Here is a 21,555-nt window from a genome sequence, read left to right as displayed (position 1 = left end):
GGTGGGGGATCGGGGTGGGAAAAACCATATTTTTATGTCTGTTTATAAAGAGTATGACAAACTAAGTACATTTTCATCCTCAAGCGAATGTGTGTGTGTGTGGGGGGGCGTGCCTACGCCCCCCCCCCCTCCCCGTTGTTCCTTCGGGTCTAATAAAAAAAAAACCGTCCTCAATGACGAGGTGACAACAGACTATTTAGTACTATTTCTTGGCGCAATCTCACACATAACAAAAGAGAAAAGTCAGTACGCTATATCCTTAGAAAACCTGCTTAACACAGAACAATAAAGTCATTCTTAAATTACTTTTAATGGCGTAATTATTCATGGCATGGGGCGGGAAGTAGCCCAATGGTAAAGTGTTCGCTTGATGCGTGGTCGGTCTGGGATCTATCCGCGTCAGTGGCCCTTTGGGATATTTCTCGTCCCAGTCAGTGCACTACGACTGACATATCAAATCCATGGAATGTGCTATCTTGTCTGCGGGATGGTGCATGTAAAATATCCCATGCTAGTAACGGAAAAATGTAGTAGGTTTCTATATGACTATATGCCAAAGTTACCAAATATTTGACATTTAATAGCCGATTATTAATAAATCACTGTGTTGTAGTGGTGTTGTTAAACAAAACAAAATTTAACTTTCATCTGACTTGTAGCTACTGGGTTCCCATCTCAGAGTACGTTTTACCCGTGTTATTGTAGGACGCTTCCCTATATAATTATAAGGCACATTAGTGTATTTCGGAAAAGTGGGCCCCTGCCATAAGAAAAAATAAAGTTTGTTTTGCTTAACGTCCAACCCTTTCAGTCCCAACGGGCCTGATCAGATAACACACTGCTCCTGGTGAACACTGAACTATACTAGGTAACCGTAACGTATTTGATATAGATCTTTGAAACTTTAATCAATATACCCAGGCTGTCAGACGACGGTATATGGAGGGATTTTTTGGTACAGTGAATATATTCAATGACGAGGTAACAACAGTCTATACAACACTAGTTGTTTGCACAATCTCACACCAAACAAACGAGAAAAGGCAGCACTCTACACTGCTTAGAAAATCAGCTTAACACAGAACATTAAAGTCAGTTTTAAATTACTTTTAATGGCATAATTATTCATGGCATACACATGCTTTCTTGTAACTTTAACATTAACAATAATTCGGCCACACTGACTGTTAGAAGCGAGGTCTAACTCGTTTGGTTTATATATATGTTCATGTTTTTATCCAATTAAGATCCAAGCACGCTGTCCTGGGAACACCGTTCAGCTATCTGGGATGTCTGTCCTAGACAATGGGTTAGTGGTTAGTGAGAGAGAAGTCGGTATAGTGGCTCTACACATACACCTCGAGTCGTAGGAGCCGGTACAGGAATACGAACCCAGTACCTACCAGCCTTAAGTCTGATGGTTTAGCTTTCACATCACCGAGGCCGGTGACAGAGCAGACGTTTCATGTCTTAAGTGTCGTAGTTTAGACCCCCCGTCCCCCCCCCCCCCCCGATCAAATGAACAGACGTATTTGGATGTTTTCCTATATCCTTAGTTCCTATAAACTATTTCTCCTGCTTTACAACAGTCTAGGATCGATTCCCGGCGATGTATCCATTAGGTTATTTCTCGTTCTAACCAGTGCTCCACAATTAGTGTAACAAACGTTGTGCTGTGTACTATCATGTATGCGGGTGGATTATAAAAGAACACTTGCTGTTATAATCGAAAAAGGTTAGCCCATTGCGTGGCGCAGCAGGTTTCCTCTTTCATTATTCTTGTGTTCCTTAACCGGTTGTCTGATACCATATAACCGTTAATAAAAATAAATTGAGTCCGACGTTAAATAAATAATTTCATGCTTTCTTGTTGTGCCACATCTGTTATAACTCAGATAGCTCAGATGTGTGTGTCCAAAGAAACCTCCTACCAATTTTGAAAACGTTTATGTTGCCTAAAAGTGACAGTACAATATATACTGTCCTGGATGTTGAAAAGGGCTTTTAAGTATCTACCTCTACCTTCTCTGTTGCTAAAAACCAACAACAATCAAAAAGGAAACAAACAAAAATTATTTTAAATATTGCATATATATTATTCTGCATCTATCTTAGAGGGACATTCCTGAGTTTGCTGCAATGTTTAAGATGTTATCGACTAACAGAGACTTTTTGACGACTGTAATTACATATCAAATATATTTTTCTGCATAAAATATTAGTGGCTGTATATTAAACGTGTTTCTGATCGTCCTAATATTTGTAGTAGGTTAAATTTCATTTTATTTCCTAAAAACTATTTTTTCGTGCGTACGAAGTTATTTTAAGACAAACTCCAGTTTGGGCTTCTTGCAAATATTAAGACGACCAAAAACACATTGAATATACGGAGAATGATATTCTAAACAAGAACATATATTTAATATGTATGTTTAATCGTAGAAATAGTTTATTAGTCAAAAACATCTTATAATGCAGCAAACTCGGGAATGTCCCTTTAAGTATATTTCATGCACACTATCTGGTTTTGTTTGGATAAACGACGAAATCTAAATCTAAATCCACACTATTATAACATAGTCTTAGTGAGTTCACTTATTTAACGTTTAAACCATGCCACTTTATGAAAAAAAAAAAAAAAAAAAAAAAAGCCTTCCTACCTGATACTGAGTATGTTTGAAAACAAATCCATGATGCGACGAGAAGCAGACAGGACCAACACGTCGACATGTTGTGACATCTCTCCAACCAGGAAGTTAAAAACGTCGCACTAGAGGTACGGAGCTATCTTGTGTTTGCAATACAATCGTTTTCGTTTGTGAACGCATGAGAACACTTTCAGTCGCGAAAACAGGAAGTTCATATATATATTTATATGCATATATCCAATAGTCAATGACTAATAAATCAATGTCCTCTAGTGCTGACATTAAACTAAACAATTTTGTTTTGTTTCCAGACATAAATATATTTTCTTGATAACCTAGTTCAGGTTGTTTGTTAATAATTATATTCGTGCTAATTGTCAATTAAGGTCCAAGCACGCTGTCCCGGGAACACACCTCAGCTATCTGGGCTGTCTGTTCTGGGCAGTGGGTTAGTGGTTAGTGAGAGATAAGTCGGTAAATTGTCTTATCACCTACACCTTGAGTCGTAGGAGCCTGTACCGTGATGCGAACCCAGTACCTGTCAGCCTTAAGTCCGATCGCTTATCTTCCACACCATCGAGGCCGGTGACCGAGCACACACTTCAAGTATTATGTGTCGTAGTTTAGATCCCCCCCCCCCCCCCCCTCAAATTAACGGACGTATTTGGATGGTTCCCTATGATACCCTATGTCTCTTGCTATACAACAGTCTAGGATTAAATCCCGACGGTGGACCAATTAGGTTATTTCTCATTCCAATCAGTGCTCCACAATTAATGTAACAATCCTTGTGATGCGTACTATTATGTCTGTATGTGGAGCTTATAAAAGAGCACGGATACAGAAAGTTCGCTAGAGGGGGCGATTTATGAAATACAGTAGACTTTGCTGACTGAAATGTTATACTGAACATAACATCCTTACTTGTATAGTGGCCACCTGACTTAAGACTGGTAGCTACTGGGTTCCTATCCTGGTACACACTTCCACTTAAAATGAGTTGTAGCCGTGCGGGGCCACGCTACAAACTTCTCTCTTATTAACCACTAATAAGTAACAATAAACGAACAGTTCTAGCGGGTCAGTCCAGGTAGTTGGTGTATGCGTGCTTGACCTTTCACTAAAGTTAAAGTAAAAGTTTGCTTTGCTTTAGTGCATGCCATACTTCTATGTCTGTTTATAAAGAGTACATGTGTATTACAAACTAAGTACATGTTCGTCCTCGAGAGTGTGTGTGTGTGTGTGTTTACAATTTTGTTTTGTTTTCTGACATAAATATATATTTCTTGATAACATAGTTCACGTTGTTTGTTGATAGTTATGTTTGTGTTTATATATCCAATTACGGTCCAAGCACGCTGTCCTGGTCACACGCCTCAGCTATCCGGGCTGTCTGTCCAGGACAGTGGGTCAGTGGTTAGTGTGACAGAAGTAGGTATAGTGGCTTTACATGTACACCTTGATTCATTAAAAGATTCCTTGCTGCTAATCGAAAAGAGTAGCCCCTGAAGTGGCGACAGCGGGTTTCCTCTCTCAATATCCACGTGGTCCTTAGGGTGCAGTACCTATCAGCCTTAAGTCCGATCGCTTTTCATCCACACCATCGAGGCCGGTGACCGAGCACACGCTTCAAGTAGTATGTGTCGTAGTTTAGACACACACACCCCATCCCCGCATCAAATGAACAGACGTATTTGGATGTTTCTCTATATCCTATACACTATGTCTCCTGCTTTACAACAGTCTAGGGTCGATTCCCTTCGGTGGACCCATATGGTCTCATTCCAACCAGTGCTCCACAATTAGTGTAACAATCATTGTGATGCGCACTATTATGTCTGTGGGTGGTGCTTATAAAAGAGCACGGATACAGAACGTTCGCGAGAGGGGGCGATTTATGAAATACAGTAGACTTTGCTGACTGAAATGTTATACTGATCATAACATCCTTACTTGTGTAGTGGCCACTTGACTTAAGACTGGTAACTACTGGGTTCCTATCCTGGTACAGACTTCCACTTAAAATGAGTTGTAGCCGTGCAGGGCTACACTACATACTTCTCTCCCATTAACCACTAATAAGTAACACTAAACGAACAGTCCTAGGCGGTCAGTCCAGGTAGGTGATGTATGCGTCCATACGAGCGTGCTTGATCTTTCACTAAAGTTAAAGTAAACGTTTGCTTTGTTTTGGTGCATGCTTGACACATAGTCGTAGCGGAAGAAGAAGAAGGAAATGTTTTATTTAACGACGCACTCAACACATTTGTATTTACGGTTATATGGCGTCAGCCATATGGTTAAGGACCATGCAGATATTGAGAGAGGAAACCCGCTGTCGCCACTTCATGGGCTACTCTTTTCGCCGAGCAGCAAGATATCAGAGTAGTACATGCCACGGCCTTTGATATACCAGTCGTGGTTCACTGGCTGGAACGAGAAATAGCGCAATGGGGCCACCGATGGGGATCGATCTCACACCGACAGCGCATCGAGCGAGCGCTGTACCACTGGGCTACGTCACACCCTTAATCATAGCGGAAACCCGATACCTACTTCCATTAACAGCATCTTGGATCTTGGCGCTATGATCGCTTCGCAAAAGGGGCCCTAACCTGTAGAAATTACATCTGGAGTGTGTGTTGGTGTGTGTGTGTGGGGGGGGGGGGAGGTGGGGGGGTGGGGGGTGGAGGGTGAGGATGGGACAAGCCATAGTTCTATATCTGTTTATAAAGAGTATTACGTATTACAAACCAAGTACATTTTCGTCCTCGAGTGTGTGTGTGTGTATGTGTGTATGTGTGTATGTGTGTGTGTGTGCATACGCCTCCCCCCCCCCCCCCCCCCCCGTTCCTACTGGTCTGATCAAACAAAACTCCGCCCTCCTAGAGGGTTACGTGATCACTGAACAGTAGTTTACATACTGATATAAATCTTTTAAACTTTAGTCGCTACACTGTCAGACGACGGTATATGGAAGATCTATTTTTGTACAGTGAATACATTAAATGACAAGGTGACAACAAACTATTCATTACAAGTTCTTGGTGCAATTTCACACCAAATAAAGGAGAACTGTTAGCACGCCACACTGCTTACAAAACCTGCTCAACTCTGAACGTGTGTGTCATGCTTAAGTTACTTTTAATGGCGTAATTATTCATGACATTGTGCTGAACCTAATTCAGTTGTAAAGCGCTCGCTTGATACTCTGTCGGTTTGGGATAGATCACCGTATGTAGGCCCATTGGGCTAATTTCTCGTTCCATCCAGTCACCACGACTGTTATATCAAATGCTGTGGTATGTACTATCCTGTTTGCGGGATGGTGCATATACAAAATCCCTTGCTACTAACGGAAAAAATGTAACAGGTTTGTATATGACTATATGCCAAAATTACCAAATATTTGACATCCAATAGCCGATGATTATCAAATCAACGTGCTCTAGTGGTGTCGTTAAACAAAACAATTTTGTTTTGCTTCCTGACATAAATATATATTTCTTAATAACTTAGTTCAGGTTGTTTGTTACTAGTTATGTTCGTGTTTATATATCGAATTAAGGTCCAAGCACGCTGTCCTGGTCACACGCCTCAGCTATCCGGGCTGTCTGTCCAGGACAGTGGGTTAGTGGTTAGTGAGAGAGATGTCGGTAAAGTGGGTTTACACCTTTTTGGGGCACCCGTTTTAAAATGATAGAACCGTGTACAATTTGCCCCTGGCTAATTCTCTTATGGACACTAATCATTAATTGTTTTCAGTACCTGAACCTTTGAAAGATATATTCATACGTATTCTTTGAATGACACTGCAATGAAAATAAACTAACACAGCAACCCCCGCCAAAAAACCCAAACCCCAACAACAGCAAACAAACAAACAAAACAGAAAGAAAAAAGAAAGAACCCCCCCCCCCCAGCGACCCGCCCACAAAAAAGAAGAAAAAAAGGAAAAAAAAAAAAGGACACACCCCACAACAATAATAAAAATGTTATATTATGTGGAAAATAACTATGGTCCTTTCGATCCTTTTTTCTATTAAAGACACCATTAGAGCGCATTCATTGATTAAACATCAGCTATTGGATGTCGATCAGAAGCAAGTATATTTTACCTACAGTTTTCCGCAAACAGGACAGCAATTATTACGTTTTTTATCCATACCACAAATGTAACCCACGTTAGAATAGCGGAAAACACAATTGACTCAATAAAGTGGCAGTCTCCTATAGACTGAGTTGGAAGGAATATCATATTGAAGTCAAAATCGGCTCCCATGTGTAACCAAGCTCCTGACAGTGGCTATATACACCCACAATTGCTGCACTATTTTCTTTTGGAATTAATTGTGCGCCAAGATACAGTATTGCATTAGACTAGTGGTAGGTTCGTACGCATCATGTTACAGATTCTATTAGACTCCATTTAAAAGTCCATATTGTTTTGGTGTATTTCTGGCGAATATATTAATACATATTATTGTAAATTTTCTCTGGAAAATGTGTTTTCCTTTTGAAGGCATAGTACATCAAATGCATTAGATTTCATTATTTTATCAAGTTAAAAGTTCAAGTTATTTATTTCTTTAAGTTATACAACTTATAAGTTTTATAATAAAAGCAGTAAATTATAATAAATACATATTTACAATATTTGATAATGGTGGGGAGCGCTTTAGCACTATCTAAAAACATATGAACAATCAATACATATCTAAACTAAACGAAATAAACCATACATACATGCATGATAAATAATTACATGAGTAGTAATAAGGAAGGAAGGCAGGACATTTTTATTTTATTTAACGAAGCACTCAACACATTTCTTTTACGGTTATATGGCATTGGACCACACAGATATTGAGGGAGGAAACCCGCTGTCGCCTCTTCATAAGCTACTATTTTTGATTAGCAGCATACAGGATAATACATACCCCGACATTTGATATTCCAGTCGTGGTGCACTGGCTGGAGCGAGAAATAGCCCGATGAGCCCACTGACGGTGATCGATCCCAGACCGACCGCGCATCAAACGAATGTTTTATCACTGGGCTACGTCCCGCCCCTGGGTAGTAATAAAGAAGATATCAAATATAAACCCATCACGTGCGTAAGGAAACTAAACACAAATAAATAGGTAAAATAAAATTGTAAAAACTAACAACAATAAAATCATAATAAATAAATAAATAAATAAATAAATAAATGAATGAACAAATAAAATAAAATAAAAATAAAAATAAAATAAAATAAAATAAAATAAAATAAAATAAAATAAAATAATAATACAAACTGATAATGAGAACATAAACCCCAACTTTATAACACGTTATGTGGATATACAACCCCCCCCCCCCCCCCAAAAAAAAAAAACACACACACAAAAAAACAAACACAAAAAAACACACAAAAACAAACAAACAACAAAAAACCCACCAAAAACCCAAAGAACAACAACAACAACAAAAAAACACAAAAAAACAAAAAACAAACAAACACAAAAAACCTACCAAAAAAACAAACAACAAAAAAACACAAAAAAACAAACAACAAAACAACAACAACAACAACCCCGAAACAATAACAAAAACTTGGCATTACCTGATAAATGAACCAGTTTGTAAATTATTATGATTTCCTTTCATTCATTCTTTATTTCGACCAGACCATAGCCATCGTTCATGGGGAAATTAAACATAACCTATAGTAACAAACTGTGAGCAAGTTTAAACATTTGACATCTCCAGTGGGAGCACAAAGTAATAATGAAATAATGTAAAATTAAAAAAAAAAAAAAAAAAAAGACCACCCTGAAGTGTCCATCGGTAGGAATCGAACCTACATAGACACATACATGTATATAACTACATGCATACAATCGGATGAATATAATATACAAGAATATTTAACTACACCCTAGCACGAAACATATATCGGTTATTGGGTGACAAACGTTAAGTGATGATCCACAGAATCAGATGAATGCATATGACAACAAAAACCCACTCTATGTACTGTTATTCACAATTATTTCTATCTCCTTGCTATTAAGCACACATTTTGAATTACAAATTCTATAATTAAAAAAATTAAAAGCTAAAATCATGGACATTTAGCTTAGAGCAGGAGTTAACGTTACACGTAGACCAGACCGCGCGTCTATATTCGGTTTCAGTGTACACTTAAAGTTAAACCGGTTTCATAAATACACCCAAACGAGGAATTAAACTGGGTCTGCCGGTAGTCATTGTAGAATGCATTCAATCACTAAACATGAGAAAAATGTAAAAGTTATAAAACAATGATAATAGTTAAGTGATTCAAAACACATTTTATTCTACGTAAGCCATCTTTACAACTGTTATGTAGGTCACTCCCAGGAACGTAATGGTACATGAAAACGTATTTACAGTAATGATATTATATTAGTAACTCGGCTGTTCTCAAGCCCTATCTTGTTTATATGTGATAAAAGAGCTAAGGCGCGATTAAGTATTAAATAGACTGTCCTGTGTTTAATGACATTGTAAGGAATGAATGCATAGATGAATGTTTAACGACACCTCAGCACGAAACCTGCATCGGCTATTGGTTGTCAAGGCAGTAAAGTGGGTTCACACGTACAATTTGAGTGTAGGATCCAGTACAGTGATACGAACCCAGTACCTATCAGCCTTAAGTCCGATCGCTTATCTTCCACATCATCGAGGCCGGTGACCGAGCACACACTTCAAGTATTATGTGTCATAGTTGAATGAATTTATTTAACCCATTATTGTACACTGTTGCTGTATTGAAAGTGTGTTTACCCATACTCACATGGCTGGTTCTGGGTCAAGTGACACACAGACGTGTAAAGGCGACGTCACACGACACGAGTGCCTAATACTAGAATAGCCGATTGTGTGAAGCCAGACGTTATGACTTCATCTGTTGCGACGCTAACGGCTATATTATCGTACAAGGCACTCGTATCGTGTGGTAGGCGCGGGACGTATCCCAGTGGTAAAACATCCGCCTGATGTATAGTCGGTTTTTGGATCGACCCCCGTCAGTGGGCTCATTTGGGCTATTACTCGTTCCAACCAGTGCTCCACAACTCGTATAGGAAAGATCAAGGTATGTGTTATCCTGTCTGTGGGATGGTGCATAGAAAAATCCATTTCTACTAATGGAAATATGCAGGTTTAAATCGTTGAGTGTGATCTAATTCTGTTGTCATAAACATACAAGAAGGGGGGACGCATGGGGCAAGTGCCCTCTCCCCCATTGGTAACGAATGTCTTCAAATTCGGGCAAAAACGATAGACATATTACAAATGAGCTGCGCTGAAACCTTTTCACCATGCATTTTCATAATTACGTCCAGACTTTTTATGAAGATTCTGGCAGTGTCCTAATTATTGCCCTACTATGGATACCTACAGCGGATACCAGTGTATTTAAAACTATTTGTTTCGATTCTGTATTCACACCCTAAACCAACAGAAGCATGCATACAAACCCTAGACTTGACATAAACACGCAACCCCGTTAAGTTCAATGTTTAAATACAAAGTCGTACATATTGCAAAATCATATATTTGTTGTTATTATTCTTCCAGATATTAGCGATTGCAATATTGGATTATTAATAATCTGTATGCTGGGGGCGAGACGTAGCCCAGTGGTAAAGCGCTCGCTTGATGCACGGTCGGTTTGGGATCTATCCCCGTCAGTGGGCTATTTCTCGTCCCAGCCAGTGCACAACGACTGGTACATCAAAGGCCGTGGTATGTGCTATCCTGTCTATGGGATGGTGCATATAAAAGATTCCTTGCTGCTAATCGAAAACAGTAGCCCCTGAAGTGGCGACAGCGGGTTTCCTCTCTCAATATCCACGTGGTCCTTAACCATATGTTCTGACGCCATATAACCGTAAACAAAATGTGTTCAATTTCCATTTGATCCAGCAGTTTGCTACATCGCTGTGGCATTCAGCCCATACACGTACTTGTGTACAAAATTGGGATGTTTTGAAAATTAGCAACGTTGTTTTCACCTTTTAATTAGTTGTTTCATATATATGATGAGCTATTTTTAATATTTAATTGAATTGAAGACATTAAATTAAAATGTTTCGGTAAGCATAACAGAAGTATTAGCAATCATCACTGTTTGCTGATTAAATATATTTCTGTAAAGTGAAAACTGAGAGTCAGTTTTAAACGTTATATAAACGGAAAACGTTCACATACCATTTTAATGGTTACATTGAGAATATAAAGGCAAAATGGTATAGGCCAAATATATTGAAAAAAAACAACACCACAAATTTCTTTAATTTCAAGAAACAAGGCTGCCACTACTAATAACCGTATATGGTACAAGTAAACTTTCACATAACATTTTAGTGGTTATATTTTTTATATTAGATATCTATTAGGGACAAAATGATATAGGCTAAACATGCAAATCATTAAACATATATACTCTTCAAACAAACTAGGGGAACCTGAAATATTAATGCTAATATCAGCTATTAGACTGAACATACATTTTGACCACAAACATCCTAGTAAAGAACGTTTAGGTCTGTTTATCAACACACTGAAACACATTCCATAGTTTTCACGTGCATCACGCACGTACATGTGCGTGGGGTGTCATTCTCGATTTTAACAATTTCCAGGAAGGTCGATTAATCACTGTGGAACATTATTTCTGTCAATCTTTTCCATTATGTTGATCATACAGTTGTTATAGTTTTGTTTTGAATCATTTTTATTGTTTGAATTTGCGATTTACTGATAAAAAACGTCAACTTTCAATTCTCTCTCTCTCTCTCTCTCTCTCTCTCTCTCTCTCTCTCTCTCTCTCTCTCTCTCTCTCTCTCTCTCTCTCTCTCTCTCTGTGTGTGTGCGTGCGTGCGTGCGTGTGTGCGTTTCCCTAATTTGATATATTACGACTACCACTAACCTTGAATAATAACATTTCGGTTAAGCATTTGTTACTACGATACATTGATTCCTATTACTGTGTGCATTCCCTAGCTGTCACTGGTCCCGAGGGCAACAGGTATTATATCGCCACCATTGCTCTTGCCGTGGTCGCAGCGATTCTTCTTGTGCTGCTTATTGCAAGTGTTTTGTGGTAAGTAACCTGGTGTCATTCAACAATTATGTAGTTTTGTGCGAAAATACGATGAAGCCTACTTTATAAAGTATTACCCGTCTCGGAGGTGTAATGTTTCAGCCATTCGAAACTTTCCTTTGTTTACCCTTAACAGATACACTGTGTATTCTGGGGTATCGTTACACATTTATTCATTCGTTCGTGGTTTAGATTATCAGCTTTAAGCATGGCTGTTACTAGGTCATACCAATGGGTTTCAATAGCAAAAAATGGAAGCTGCAAGCCTACTACACTAATCGTTTTCCTGGACAGACAATTTCTTTTTTCATTTCAGATTATACATATCGTATGCGCTAGTGCAATGTTGTGTCAGTTCTACTGATATTCATACAACAGTTAAAGCTCAGTCAATACATTTTGCAGTACGAAAGATTCCGTAGCATTAGCATGATTATGATAAGATAACAGGCGTTTAGATACATACAAATGATGTAAGTTTTTGTTTTATCCTGTTTTCTTTTTGGGTTGTTATTGTTGTCGTTGTTGTTGTATTTGCTAAACATGGCCAAATTGATGGTGTACGTGAAACGTTAACTCCTGCTCTAAGCTAAGTGCCCATGATTTTTGTTTTTAAGAAAGTTAATTCTAGAAGTTCTAATTGAAAATGTGTGCTTAATAACAAGGATATAGAAACAATTGTGAATAACGGTACATACAATGAGGTGTTGCTGTCATATGCATTCATCTGATTGTGTGGATCATCACTTCGTGTTTTGCCTTTACAATAGTTTGTCACCCAATAGCCAATGTATATTTCGTGCTGGGTGTCGTTAAACATCTATTCTTGTCTGTTCTATTCATTCGATTGTATGTGGGAAGTGGGATCTTTATTAACGTTCACATATCCAATTAAGGTTCAGGCACGCCCACCCCGGACTCGGCCTCTGGCATAGTCAGTGATCGATTCCGGGGCAGGGGGGCGATTGTATGTATGTAGTTATATACATGCATGTGTATATGTAGGTTCGATTCCTACCGATGGACACTTCGTGTTTTTAATTTTATATTATTTCATTATTATTTTGTGCTCCCAAGGGGCCAGTGATAAAGCATTCGCTTGATGCGCGGTCGGTCTGGGATCGACCCCCGTCAGTGGGACCATTAGGCTATTTCTCGCTCCAGCCAGTGTACCACGACTGGAATATCAAAGACCGTGGTATGTATTATCTTGTCTGTGGCATGGTGCATATAAAAGATCCCTTGCTGCTAATCGAAAAATGTAGCCTATGAAGTGGCGACAGCGGGTTTCCTCTCAATATCTGCGTGGTCCTTAACCATATGTCCGACGCCATATGACCGTAAATGAAATGTGTTGAGTGGCGTCGTTAAATAGAACGTTTCCTTCCTTCCTTATTGCTACCCACGTAATTATTTATCATGCATCTATGTATGGTTTATTTCGTTTTTTGTTATATGTTTTTAGATAGTGCTAAAGCCCCCCCCCCCCCCCCCCCCCCACACACACTCCTAAAACACACACCATTATCAAATATTGTAAGTATGTATTTATTATAATTTGCTGCTTTTATTATAAAACTTATAAGTTGTATAACTTACGGAAGTAAAGAACTTGAACTTTTAATTTGATAACATAGTGACATCTAACTCTTTGGTGTATTATGCCCTCAAAAGGAAAAAAACGTTTTATCGAGAAAACTGACAATACTATGTATTAATATATTCGCCAGAAATACACCAAAACAATATGAAATTTTAAATGGAGTATAATTGAATCTGTAACATGATGAGTATGAATCTGCCATTAGCCTAAGGCAATACTGTATCTTGGCGCACAACTAATTACAAAAGAAAATAGTGCAGCAGTCGTGTGTGTATATAAATAGCCATGTTCCACTGTCAGGTATCTCTGGATTTTGACCGACAGTTCAAAATTGCGCCAAATTTCCTTAATCAAAATTGCGCACCTTTTCTCTTTGGCATTGTTCTTTGCCCATTCGGATAGAAACTTTAAAAGAGGGCGTATACATATAACTGGCTTAAACTGTATTTGCGCACCTATATCCTTCAATGGTTCAGGGACTGATGATAATTAATGATTCGTATACATTTCAGAATCCGTCAGGGGCAATAATTTGTACACGGTTGTTTGGTTTTTCTATCATTTTAAAACGGGTGCTCTAAAAAGGTTATTTTTGTTTAACGACACTATTAGAGCACATTGATATATTAATCATCGGGAATTGGATGCCAAACATTTGGTAAGTTTGACGTATAGTCTTAGGAATTCTGCTAAAAATATTCCATTTGTAGCAAGGGATCTTCTAAATGCATCGTCCCACACAAGATACCATGGTCTTTGATATACCAGTCGTGGTACACTGGCTGGAATGAGAAATAGCCCAATGGGACCATCGACATGGTCGATCCTAGCAAGTGCGCAAAACATCGCAGTCTTGACCCGCAGATATACCCTACATCCCCCACCCCACCCCATCCCCACCCCACACACACACAAACTCCAGTACCGACTTCACCATGAAGTTTGTTTTGTTTAACGACACCTCTAGAGCACATCGGCTATTGGGTGTCAAACATTTGGTAATTCTGACATATCGTCTTATAGAGGAAACCCGCTACATTTTTCAGGTAGCAAGGGATCTTTTCTATGCTCGATCCTACAGACAGGATAGCACATACCACGGCCTTTGATATACCAGTTGTGGTGCATTGGCTAGAACGAGAAATAGTGCAACTGTCCTACCGCCGGGTTCGATCTTAGACCGACCGCGCATCAAGCGAGCGCTTTACCACTGGGCTACAACCCGCCCCTCGCCTCCCCAATAAATGTCACGGCTCTGTCCAAAAAGATACAGGATACGACAAATAGAAATAACTTGAATACTTTATCACATCGCGGCCAGACTGAATACAAAAAAACAAGTGTGAGCAAATACTGAGTCTGGGTCCTGTGACTCCAAGCAAACATAAGATATACGCTAGACGTAGGTGATGCATAAAGCTCCATTCCGGTAAATCAACCAGTCACACCTTCATAGGTTTCAGATGCACTAAAAGGCATACACGTATAACTATAACGCAATGGGTATTTTACTGAATAACGTAATATTAGAAGACAACATACTTCACGCACATCTTGTGAGTAAACGCCTACTGAAAGACCCTAGTTCCAGCCCATGAAAATGCACACTAAGTTACAGTGTTATACAAATAGTTGTTTTTAAAGGGACAGACCCTAGTTCCAGCCCATGAAAATGCACACTAAGTTACAGTGTTATACAAATAGTTGTTTTTAAAGGGACAGACCCTAGTTCCAGCCCATGAAAATGCACACTAAGTTACAGTGTTATACAAATAGTTGTTTTTAAAGGGACAGACCCTAGTTCCAGCCCATGAAAATGCACACTAAGTTACAGTGTTATACAAATAGTTGTTTTTAAAGGGACAGACCCTAGTTCCAGCCCAACACTAAGTTACAGTGTTATACAATAGTTGTTTTTAAAGGGACAGACCCTAGTTCCAGCCCAACACTAAGTTACAGTGTTATACAAATAGTTGTTTTTAAAGGGACAGACCCTAGTTCCAGCCCATGAAAATGCACACTAAGTTACAGTGTTATACAAATAGTTGTTTTTAAAGGGACAGACCCTAGTTCCAGCCCATGAAAATGCACATGAAAATGCACTACTAAGTTACAGTGTTATACAAATAGTTGTTTTTAAAGGGACAGACCCTAGTTCCAGCCCATGAAAATGCACACTAAGTTACAGTGTTATACAAATAGTTGTTTTTAAAGGGACAGACCCTAGTTCCAGCCCATGAAAATGCACACTAAGTTACAGTGTTATACAAATAGTTGTTTTTAAAGGGACAGACCCTAGTTCCAGCCCATGAAAATGCACACTAAGTTACAGTGTTATACAAATAGTTGTTTTTAAAGGGACAGACCCTAGTTCCAGCCCATGAAAATGCACACTAAGTTACAGTGTTATACAAATAGTTGTTTTTAAAGGGACAGACCCTAGTTCCAGCCCATGAAAATGCACACTAAGTTACAGTGTTATACAAATAGTTGTTTTTAAAGGGACAGACCCTAGTTCCAGCCCATGAAAATGCACACTAAGTTACAGTGTTATACAAATAGTTGTTTTTAAAGGGACAGACCCTAGTTCCAGCCCATGAAAATGCACACTAAGTTACAGTGTTATACAAATAGTTGTTTTTAAAGGGACAGACCCTAGTTCCAGCCCATGAAAATGCACACTAAGTTACAGTGTTATACAAATAGTTGTTTTTAAAGGGACAGACCCTAGTTCCAGCCCATGAAAATGCACACTAAGTTACAGTGTTATACAAATAGTTGTTTTTAAAGGGACAGACCCTAGTTCCAGCCCATGAAAATGCACACTAAGTTACAGTGTTATACAAATAGTTGTTTTTAAAGGGACAGACCCTAGTTCCAGCCCATGAAAATGCACACTAAGTTACAGTGTTATACAAATAGTTGTTTTTAAAGGGACAGACCCTAGTTCCAGCCCATGAAAATGCACACTAAGTTACAGTGTTATACAAATAGTTGTTTTTAAAGGGACAGACCCTAGTTCCAGCCCATGAAAATGCACACTAAGTTACAGTGTTATACAAATAGTTGTTTTTAAAGGGACAGACCCTAGTTCCAGCCCATGAAAATGCACACTAAGTTACAGTGTTATACAAATAGTTGTTTTTAAAGGGACAGACCCTAGTTCCAGCCCAAGAAAATGCCACTAAGTTACAGTGTTATACACATAGTTGTTTTTAAAGGGACAGACCCTAGTTCCAGCCCAACACTAAGTTACAGTGTTATACAAATAGTTGTTTTTAAAGGGACAGACCCTAGTTCCAGCACACCAGTGTTATACAAATATGACAAATGCCCATGAAAACACTAAGTTACAGTGTTATACAAATAGTTGTTTTTAAAGGGACAGACCCTAGTTCCAGCCCATGAAAATGCACACTAAGTTACAGTGTTATACAAATAGTTGTTTTTAAAGGGACAGACCCTAGTTCCAGCCCATGAAAATGCACACTAAGTTACAGTGTTATACAAATAGTTGTTTTTAAAGGGACAGACCCTAGTTCCAGCCCATGAAAATGCACACTAAGTTACAGTGTTATACAAATAGTTGTTTTTAAAGGGACAGACCCTAGTTCCAGCCCATGAAAATGCACACTAAGTTACAGTGTTATACAAATAGTTGTATTTTAAAGGGACAGACCCTAGTTCCAGCCCATGAAAATGCACACTAAGTTACAGTGTTATACAAATAGTTGACCCTAGTTCCAGCCCATGAAAATGCACACTAAGTTACAGTGTTATACAAATTTTAAAGGGACAGAGGGACAGACCCTAGTTCCAGCCCATGAAAATGCACACTAAGTTACAGTGTTATACAAATAGTTGTTTTTAAAGGGACAGACCCTAGTTCCAGCCCATGAAAATGCACACTAAGTTACAGTGTTATACAAATAGTTGTTTTTAAAGGGACAGACCCTAGTTCCAGCCCATGAAAATGCACACTAAGTTACAGTGTTATACAAATAGTTGTTTTTAAAGGGACAGACCCTAGTTCCAGCCCATGAAAATGCACACTAAGTTACAGTGTTATACAAATAGTTGTTTTTAAAGGGACAGACCCTAGTTCCAGCCCATGAAAATGCACACTAAGTTACAGTGTTATACAAATAGTTGTTTTTAAAGGGACAGACCCTAGTTCCAGCCCATGAAAATGCACACTAAGTTACAGTGTTATACAAATAGTTGTTTTTAAAGGGACAGACCCTAGTTCCAGCCCATGAAAATGCACACTAAGTTACAGTGTTATACAAATAGTTGTTTTTAAAGGGACAGACCCTAGTTCCACAGACCCTAGTTCCAGCCCATGAAAATGCACACTAAGTTACAGTGTTATACAAATAGTTGTTTTTAAAGGGACAGACCCTAGTTCCAGCCCATGAAAATGCACACTAAGTTACAGTGTTATACAAATAGTTGTTTTTAAAGGGACAGACCCTAGTTCCAGCCCATGAAAATGCACACTAAGTTACAGTGTTATACAAATAGTTGTATTTTAAAGGGACAGACCCTAGTTCCAGCCCATGAAAATGCACACTAAGTTACAGTGTTATACAAATAGTTGTTTTTAAAGGGACAGACCCTAGTTCCAGCCCATGAAAATGCACACTAAGTTACAGTGTTATACAAATAGTTGTTTTTAAAGGGACAGACCCTAGTTCCAGCCCATGAAAATGCACACTAAGTTACAGTGTTATACAAATAGTTGTTTTTAAAGGGACAGACCCTAGTTCCAGCCCATGAAAATGCACACTAAGTTACAGTGTTATACAAATAGTTGTTTTTAAAGGGACAGACCCTAGTTCCAGCCCATGAAAATGCACACTAAGTTACAGTGTTATACAAATAGTTGTTTTTAAAGGGACAGACCCTAGTTCCAGCCCATGAAAATGCACACTAAGTTACAGTGTTATACAAATAGTTGTTTTTAAAGGGACAGACCCTAGTTCCAGCCCATGAAAATGCACACTAAGTTACAGTGTTATACAAATAGTTGTTTTTAAAGGGACAGACCCTAGTTCCAGCCCATGAAAATGCACACTAAGTTACAGTGTTATACAAATAGTTGTTTTTAAAGGGACAGACCCTAGTTCCAGCCCATGAAAATGCACACTAAGTTACAGTGTTATACAAATAGTTGTTTTTAAAGGGACAGACCCTAGTTCCAGCCCATGAAAATGCACACTAAGTTACAGTGTTATACAAATAGTTGTTTTTAAAGGGACAGACCCTAGTTCCAGCCCATGAAAATGCACACTAAGTTACAGTGTTATACAAATAGTTGTTTTTAAAGGGACAGACCCTAGTTCCAGCCCATGAAAATGCACAGCCCATGAAAATGCACACTAAGTTACAGTGTAGTTATACAGATAGTTGTGTTTTTTAAAGGGACAGACCCTAGTTCCAGCCCATGAAAATGCACACTAAGTTACAGTGTTATACAAATAGTTGTTTTTAAAGGGACAGACCCTAGTTCCAGCCCATGAAAATGCACACTAAGTTACAGTGTTATACAAATAGTTGTTTTTAAAGGGACAGACCCTAGTTCCAGCCCATGAAAATGCACACTAAGTTACAGTGTTATACAAATAGTTGTTTTTAAAGGGACAGACCCTAGTTCCAGCCCATGAAAATGCACACTAAGTTACAGTGTTATACAAATAGTTGTTTTTAAAGGGACAGACCCTAGTTCCAGCCCATGAAAATGCACACTAAGTTACAGTGTTATACAAATAGTTGTTTTTAAAGGGACAGACCCTAGTTCCAGCCCATGAAAATGCACACTAAGTTACAGTGTTATACAAATAGTTGTTTTTAAAGGGACAGACCCTAGTTCCAGCCCATGAAAATGCACACTAAGTTACAGTGTTATACAAATAGTTGTTTTTAAAGGGACAGACCCTAGTTCCAGCCCATGAAAATGCACACTAAGTTACAGTGTTATACAAATAGTTGTTTTTAAAGGGACACAGTTCCAGACCCTAGTTTCCAAATATGTTTTTAAAAATGCAGCCACTAAGTTACAGTGTTATACAAATAGTTGTTTTTAAAGGGACAGACCCTAGTTCCAGCCCATGAAAATGCACACTAAGTTACAGTGTTATACAAATAGTTGTTTTTAAAGGGACAGACCCTAGTTCCAGCCCATGAAAATGCACACTAAGTTACAGTGTTATACAAATAGTTGTTTTTAAAGGGACAGACCCTAGTTCCAGCCCATGAAAATGCACACTAAGTTACAGTGTTATACAAATAGTTGTTTTTAAAGGGACAGACCCTAGTTCCAGCCCATGAAAATGCACACTAAGTTACAGTGTTATACAAATAGTTGTTTTTAAAGGGACAGACCCTAGTTCCAGCCCATGAAAATGCACACTAAGTTACAGTGTTATACAAATAGTTGTTTTTAAAGGGACAGACCCTAGTTCCAGCCCATGAAAATGCACACTAAGTTACAGTGTTATACAAATAGTTGTTTTTAAAGGGACAGACCCTAGTTCCAGCCCATGAAAATGCACACTAAGTTACAGTGTTATACAAATAGTTGTTTTTAAAGGGACAGACCCTAGTTCCAGCCCAACACTAAGTTACAGTGTTATACAAATAGTTGTTTTTAAAGGGACAGACCCTAGTTCCAGCCCATGAAAATGCACACTAAGTTACAGTGTTATACAAATAGTTGTTTTTAAAGGGACAGACCCTAGTTCCAGCCCATGAAAATGCACACTAAGTTACAGTGTTATACAAATAGTTGTTTTTAAAGGGACAGACCCTAGTTCCAGCCCATGAAAATGCACACTAAGTTACAGTGTTATACAAATAGTTGTTTTTAAAGGGACAGACCCTAGTTCCAGCCCATGAAAATGCACACTAAGTTACAGTGTTATACAAATAGTTTTGTTTTAAAGAGACAGACCCTAGTTCCAGCCCATGAAAATGCACACTAAGTTACAGTGTTATACAAATAGTTGTTTTTAAAGGACAGACCCTAGACCCTAGTTCCAGCCCTATGAAAATGCACACTAAGTTACAGTGTTATACAAATAGTTGTTTTTTTTAAAGGGACAGACCCTAGTTCCAGCCCATGAAAATGCACACTAAGTTACAGTGTTATACAAATAGTTGTTTTTAAAGGGACAGACCCTAGTTCCAGCCCATGAAAATGCACACTAAGTTACAGTGTTATACAAATAGTTGTTTTTAAAGGGACAGACCCTAGTTCCAGCCCATGAAAATGCACACTAAGTTACAGTGTTATACAAATAGTTGTTTTTAAAGGGACAGACCCTAGTTCCAGCCCATGAAAATGCACACTAAGTTACAGTGTTATACAAATAGTTGTTTTTAAAGGGACAGACCCTAGTTCCAGCCCATGAAAATGCACACTAAGTTACAGTGTTATACAAATAGTTGTTTTTAAAGGGACAGACCCTAGTTCCAGCCCATGAAAATGCACACTAAGTTACAGTGTTATACAAATAAAGGGACAGACCCTAGTTAGCCCATGAAAATGCACACTAAGTTACAGTGTTATACAAATAGTTGTTTTTAAAGGGACAGACCCTAGTTCCAGCCCATGAAAATGCACACTAAGTTACAGTGTTATACAAATAGTTGTTTTTAAAGGGGCAAATATTGTGAACAATAATAACAAATGTATGATAGTGTAGCATGTACGACTTTGTGTTTAAACATTGAACTTAACGGGGTTGACTCGTTTGGTTGCGTGTTTATGTCAAGGTTTGGGTTTATATGCATTTGTCTGTGTGTCCAGGGTGTGAATACAGAATGGAAACAAATAGTTTTAAATACACTGGTATCCGCTGTAGATATCCATAGGACAATAATTAGGACACTGTCAGTGTCTGCATAAACAGTGTGAACGGAATTATGAAAATACATGGTGAAAAGGTTTCAGGCCAGCTCATTTTGAATATTTCTGTCGTTTTTGCCCTAATTTAAGGACATTCTTTAGCACTGGGGAGGGGGCAGTTGCCCCTGCGTCCCCCCCCCCCCCCCCCCACACCCTCTTGTATGTTTATGACAATAGAAATATATAACACTCGACGATTTAAACCTACCTATTTCCATTAGTAGCAATGGAACAGACAGGATAATACATACCTCGG

At 38.6% G+C, this 21,555-nt stretch overlaps 1 protein-coding gene across 1 annotated transcript in view; it reads right to left on the bottom strand.

Moving 5' to 3' along the window:
• Positions 1–11,683: 11,683 nt before the first annotated feature.
• Positions 11,684–21,555, bottom strand: part of LOC121387147 (multiple epidermal growth factor-like domains protein 10) — an 18,612-nt gene continuing 8,740 nt past the window's right edge. Inside the window, exon 5 of the mRNA XM_041518171.1 lies at positions 11,684–11,796. Coding sequence (XP_041374105.1) covers positions 11,684–11,796 — 113 coding nt within the window. The remainder of the gene's footprint in view (positions 11,797–21,555) is intronic.

The sequence above is a fragment of the Gigantopelta aegis genome, chromosome 13 (genome assembly GCF_016097555.1).
Source record: "Gigantopelta aegis isolate Gae_Host chromosome 13, Gae_host_genome, whole genome shotgun sequence".
Classification (NCBI taxonomy): domain Eukaryota; kingdom Metazoa; phylum Mollusca; class Gastropoda; order Neomphalida; family Peltospiridae; genus Gigantopelta; species Gigantopelta aegis.
The sequence above is the reverse complement of the archived record's forward strand: the minus strand, read 5'-3'. Positions and strand labels throughout refer to the sequence as shown.